General features: G+C 42.0%; 1 protein-coding gene across 1 annotated transcript; it reads left to right on the top strand.

Moving 5' to 3' along the window:
* Positions 1–53: 53 nt before the first annotated feature.
* On the top strand, positions 54–3,147 carry LOC131884610 (repressor of RNA polymerase III transcription MAF1 homolog). The gene is made up of 3 exons (XM_059232445.1): positions 54–1,002; positions 1,391–1,727; positions 1,803–3,147. The coding sequence occupies exons 1-3, from the start codon at positions 920–922 to the stop codon at positions 2,109–2,111; spliced, it is 729 nt and encodes a 242-aa protein (XP_059088428.1). The 5' UTR covers positions 54–919; the 3' UTR covers positions 2,112–3,147.
* Positions 3,148–6,603: the final 3,456 nt, after the last annotated feature.

Genomic DNA, 6,603 nt, shown 5'->3' on the forward strand with positions numbered 1-6,603 from the left:
GGGTGTGAATTTCTTTTCACTGTCCTTCTTTTAAAACACACAAAACAGGCTGTAGCCATCATCAAAACGTCTGCAAGTGCATACTCTTCCAGTCAGCTCCATCCTCGTCTGTGCATGCAGCCAAGTCAATCCAAGTCCTTGGTAACAGGCCGATATCGCTAACCTCGTCACACTTCCCATTGTCTGTCTATTTTGATCCGCCATTTTGTTTCGAGAGCTGTTCTACCTTCCTAGCTCTGAGCGTTATCTTGCGTTCTCTACGCTGTTCTTTGTGCGCTCTGCCTCTATTCAGGCCGCTGAACGGAATAGCACAGAAGCTTGCCAAGAACGGCTTGTGCTGTTCGGAGCATAGAGCATTCAAGAGTGGCCAGAGAGGTAGCCGTGCAGTCTCGCGGGCAGTTCTTGTAGTACAAGCCCAGTCCATAGATCCCCCTTAGTGCGTACTGGAAAACAAGGAAACTGTCATTTGTGATTGGAAAATTACTTGTGAAGTTATAGATATTCGGAAACACTAGTTTGAGGGCCAGGGTATTTTAACGAGTGGTCCCGTTCCCCGAGTCTACTAATCCTAGTGACTCATAGTGGGATCAAAGCGGTTCACTTGGAGCTCAAGTGCTGGATTGTTGATTTGACTTTGTCGATCCGTTTCCCATGAGTATGATCTCCATTAAGCTGTGTTCCAAACCCGTTGATTCCCGAGCTTCCACAATGTGCGCTAATTCATCAATAAGAGCCCTCGCCTCAATACTACCGTCAAATTGGCACCTAACACATGAAAAGCGACCGAGTGTTTCATTAAATTCGCAATAAAGTTATTGTGAACCAAATATAAACTAAGATCTTGTCAAGAAAGTTCAAATACCACCCTTTTGTCAAAACCTCCACCTATTTTTCTGTTTACTCAACCACTTTGTGCACCATGAAACTCCTGGAGAGTTCTCGATTTGAAGCCATCAACTCTGCTTTATTCTTGGAGAATGGCGAATCCAAAATTGTTGGAAGGTAAGTGAGGGTTGATTGAAATTTAATTCAAGATAAAAATTGGGATAGCCCAAGTATCTGCACTCTTGTATTTACTGAAGAACAATTGTACTTCCGAATTCCAGCAATTCTAAACATATGAAGATCATCTTTGATTTGATTGGTTTATCAATTTTATACCAACTCTTTTCATCCTCCTATCTACTAGTGTCGCCGAATCCTAAAAGAGACAAATTTAAGTTCATATAGGCACATGTTCAGTACTAATATTGTTAGACAAAAACCGGAAAACTACTTTTCCTAAGATTTGTGGTCAGCTCAAGAGCTACATTTGACTTTGCTGATAGAATACATGCCATTTAACTTGTAGTTAACAAATGAAGATACCTATTCAATCTCTTGCTTTTAGAATCGAAAGTTATTCGTGTAAAATGATTGGCACCGAAAAGCAATTCTACAAGAAGTTCAATTGCGAAGAAGGTCGGACCCCCCAAACTTTGGAGGCCCTTTCACCGCCTCAGAACGGGTATGGAGGCTATAGCCTCTCTCCCACCCAAAGCAATCAGTTCCACAGCAGGACCTACTCAATTGGGTCCAGAAGCTCAGACGAAGATGAGATCACGATGTGCGACACCATATCCCGGAAAACGCTGTTTTATCTGATTTCAACCCTAAATTCCGCCTTCCCGGACTACAACTTCTCGGATGCCAAAGGGAGCGAATTCAGCAAAGAGCCCAGCCTGCAGGTAAAAATACCTAGCATTTGTGCCATGGTCTTGAGTGTTTCTTTAACCTGGCATACTCACTCAAAACTCTTTCAGTATGTCATTAGCAACATTGATGGCTTGTTATCGGTGACTGTGGGTGAGCCTTATGCCAAAATCCACGACAAGATGTGGCAGACGTTGAATGAAGAGATCTGTTTGCCCGAGTGCTTCATCTATAGCTACAATCCAGATCTAGCTTCCGATCCATTCGGCGAGGACGGTTCCTTGTGGTCGTTCAATTATTTCTTTTATAACCGCAAGATGAAGAGAGTGGTTCTCTTCACTTGTCGGGCTTTGAGTCCTTTCAGTCAGGAATACTTCGAAACCGGACTTGGTCCAGATGAGGAGGCTCTGCTGTTCTAAAATACTTCAGTATCGCCAATTGGGGCCATGAGATGTGGAGTCAGCCGCGGAAAAAGGTCCAATATCCTTGTGAAAACGATCCAAGAAAAGACAATATCAGGACCCAAAAATCTAGGGCACACTTGTCCATGATGCTGCTCCAGCTGAAGAAATGGTTGGGCTTCAGTTTGAAATGAGCCTCAATGTTTCAATCCATGATCCAACCATATATTGGAATGCTTGACCATCTTACTGGGAGTCAGGAGAGTTTTTCCTTGTCTCTCAATGATCTCAAGCATTGATTGAATTACTGTATCCTTACTGTATTCGTATCTAGATGTCTGTTCAAATGACTAACACTATTTCAAAATTCTATTTCTTTGAATTGAAGCCTTGACCTCAAATGAGTTACTTTGTCCCAAGTGCGTGACGTGTGGTCTAAAGTAAAAGCATACTTCAGTCGCATGCGATCTACCTGGGACAAGATGCAGTTTGTGGATCAATTCAACTGTTTCTGACTTTCTGCTATACTCACCCTACTTTTGTACAGTTGTCTATTTCCAACTTTTTCCTCGCTCGTAACATTACAAGTCAACAAGGGATATACTTCATAAAGAAATATGAAGCACCCTTGGCGATTCGTGATGTGAAATGGGCGTTCTAACATAATTGGCATGGTCGGCAGATTTGCTTGTCACGTGCAATTTTCAAAAGGGCCCAGAAGTGACATGGACGCCCTGGATTTTTTTTCCATTTTCTGTATTATCAGTATTTGCGGAGTCATATTTAAGTGCAAACGATTTGGTTTGAATGAATATCTGTACAAAGTTAGACCGACCCCCTACTCCCTCTCTAACCTAAGTCAACCCTCAAGAATATTGTATCTTTCCCAATACTCAAAAGTGGTTAGTTTTCCTCCCATGCTCCGTTGAAGAGGAGTCTCTTTTCGTTTTGAAAGGCTCGATTATCAACCCTTGTGCTCTTCTACGAACTGAAACATGCCTTTGAACATATATTTTACTCACTGATATATCAATACATCCAAAAGAAAGTATAATACCGAATTCGTTGATTTAAATTCAGTCACCATTTTTAGCGTAAATATTTCCGGGTGAGTGCCGCCAACTTGCCCTCTTCGTCAGAATGTGCGTGCCTCGCCTAGGTGAGGACAAAAATTCTGAAGTAGCTCATCAGATAGTGTAAAAGAAGTTTCTGCTATTAAACATTTGCTATTTCCGTGAAAAGGTGGTCATTTTGGTTCTGAAATGTGATGACCAACGTGAATGGGTCCAGTTATTACATTGGTAATTATGTCGTTTGCGTGAATCAACCAGATCACACGTACTACGACCAGGGATGAGAAATTATTAGAGACCATTTACCTAAACGGAAAAGACTAGCTATTCATTCAATAGCGGGGGCTTTCCTTGCTTGTAGTTTTACACAGTGAGGCATGAAGAAAGTCAATACAGCCTTGATTGCGTTCACTATTTCATTTTTTCATATTTCGAATTTGAAGAGAAGAGCGAGGGCTTGCCTCCTGAGCTTCTCTTCACACGAAAGGGGATGAAATGGCGAACGCCACTCGCCATTATGGACTATTTGAAATCCGAACTTGAAATAACTACATTTCAAGAGATCCGGCTATTGCATACATATGTAGTTTTCTTTTGTGAGAACCAGTTTTCAAGGTAAGATTTTCACTCGAAATCGCTCAAAGCCAATTCTGATGTGTGGAATATATATTCCGTGATGAGGTGGTCTTTCCACAATGAGACTTTGTGTGGGAGATTGTTCAAGAATGTTGTTGGAGTCGAGAAGAACTCAAAACCTGGAGTGCGACCCCTCAGGCGCTTGTTACCACAAGAGGGTGAGAAGAAGAGAGCAGAAAAAGTAGCGCAATATCAAGTAAACTCTATGGCACTTTTATTTGTTGATACATATGTTGCGAATGTAGATCTTTAGTGACATTACATTCAATATAATAGATAAAACAAAAGTAACTCATCAAATAAGTCACACATCGTTCATTTATTGGACTGAAACTCCATATTTTTTTGCTGCTCAACCGGCCTGAACTATTCCCTCTTTCTTTCACATGTATTTTTTTTTTGTGCGGACTTCCTTACCGCTACCGGGATTGGAATCCCATCAGTTCGAGACAAGAAGATTATTTATTTTATTTGACTTTTTTATATATATTATTTGATCTACCAACGAATTGGAGTTGGCTGATCTGGCTAATCCTTGAATACAAGGTTGATCCGGAATTTTAGTCAAAAACTTGTCCAAGTCAGATTTAAATCTTGCTACTGGATCAACGCCTACATAAGCCCTACGAATATTTGAGGGCAGCAAATTGAACAATGAAGGAGCCCGAGAAAGAAGAGAGTTGGACTTCATTGTTTTAACTAGCCTGGATTCTCAAGGGCTTGAAGGTGCTCTCAAAACGCACATTAAGCCTCTACGGTCACTAGAATTGACCCTAAATCCTGGGTTGGGACAAAGCTCATGAATGCTTTTGAAAACGTACAATATCAGATACCTTTCGTACCTTCTCTGAGTACTGTACAATCCCAACCTTTCTAACCTCTCCCAATACGAGAGCTCTCTCATATCTTCAATGTTCCTAGTAAAACATCTTTGGACCTGCTCGTGCTTTTGCAAACCTGCTGAACTAATTGGAGCCCAAATGGGAGAGGCATATTCAAGATGCGGCTGAACAATCGACTTGTACAGAGTTAGCATCGTGACACTATCTCTGGACTTAAACGTGCGATATATCCAACCACATGTTTGAAAAGCCTTACCAACTTTCAACTGGATATGCTCATCGAACTTTCCATTATCTTGGAGGACTACACCTAAATCCTTCATGGATGAGACCTGCTCAATGTCCTTACCTTCATCATCTAATAGTGGAGTGTCTAATGGCGTCGACCCAAAGGTCATTGAGCGGAATTTCATTCCATTCAAGGCCATGTTACTCGCAGCAACCCAGGAATAAATTTGGTCTAGGACCTTTGCCAGACAACCAGAATCCTGACCATTCCTACCAACTACCAATTTTGTATCATCAGCATAAGAAGAGATACTGACATTACTACTACCAAGTATCTGAAGCGGAGCAATGAAGATGATGAAAAGGAGAGGACCCAAAATGGAGCCCTGAGGGACACCCGACTTGACATCATGTATGTCACTAAGGGATCCCTCAACCTTAACTAATTGTTTCCTACCACAAATGAAACTTCTTAGCCAATTGAGAACCTTGCCTTGGATCCCAATCTCATGGAGCCTGTTAACTAAAAGGCCATGATCTACCTTGTCAAAGGCCTTGGCAAAGTCGAGATAAACTACATCGACTGATTCATGGCTCTCCAGTCCCTCAATAACCTGCTCTATATGCTCAATCAGTTGGGTAACCGTGCTAAAATGTGCTCGGAACCCGTGCTGGCTAGGAGGGAGGACTTCATGTATATCAAGAAATTCAACAAGTTTGAACTTTATGATCTTCTCAAACACCTTCGCAATATTCGAAGTGAGAGAAATCGGCCTGTAGTTACTGGGGAGTGACTTATCTCCCCCTTTGAAAATTGGAACAACATGAGCTACCTTCAGAAAAGAGGGGAACTTGCCTTGGTCCAAGATGCAACACATCAAGTACGAGAAAACAGGAGCAAGAACCTGTGAGCATCTCATCAGAAACTGAGATGTCACTCCATCAGGGCCAGGGGAGTTCGAGAGTCTCAAGTCCCTGATGGTGGCCTCTAAAGCATCCTGATCTGTGACTACAAGATCATCTAAATGCACAACTTGACAAGCCTTGCAAGTCCCAACAAACTCATCAATAGAGCAATGGACTGTTGCCCCCAAACTCAGTGGAGTTGAAAACACACTAGAGAACTGATCTCCAAGTACGTTGGCCATAGACTTCTACATTGTCTATGGCTTCCCCATAGACCTCAAAAGGCTCTATAGGGTGTTTGATCTTTCTCTAAGAGTTTGCATAAGAGAAAAACGCCTTCGGATTCGACCTCACCTCTTGAACAATTCTACCTTCCTTTTTCAACTGATCGGTCTCAATGGAGGCCTTAATTCTACCCTGGATTAAATCCAACTTTCTTTGAAGGCTAGCCACAACTAAAGGATTCAAAGTGCTCTGGAGCCTTTTTGCTAATTTGCAACTCCTTTTAAACAATTGCTTCCTATACTTCGGAATTTTAGACTCTACCCCGCCTTGCGCAACACATTCAGAGATTGCTAGACTGAAACAGACGTCCTCAAAAACTAGAACCATTTTGTCTAAGGCTACATCTATGGACGATTCCTTTTTCAGCATTGAAATAATATCAAGCTCCCCTAACCTTTCTATAATCAACGGCCAATGTTCATCTTTGAACTTGAACTTAGCCAGACCGACCTTTTTGGCCGGTCTTACTCTAGAGCACGCCGGCTTTTGAGTAATGGTCGACCCTATCTCGAGAACATGATGATCTGACAGATTACTAGG

The sequence above is a fragment of the Tigriopus californicus genome, chromosome 8, assembly GCF_007210705.1.
Source record: "Tigriopus californicus strain San Diego chromosome 8, Tcal_SD_v2.1, whole genome shotgun sequence".
Lineage (NCBI taxonomy): Eukaryota > Metazoa > Arthropoda > Copepoda > Harpacticoida > Harpacticidae > Tigriopus > Tigriopus californicus.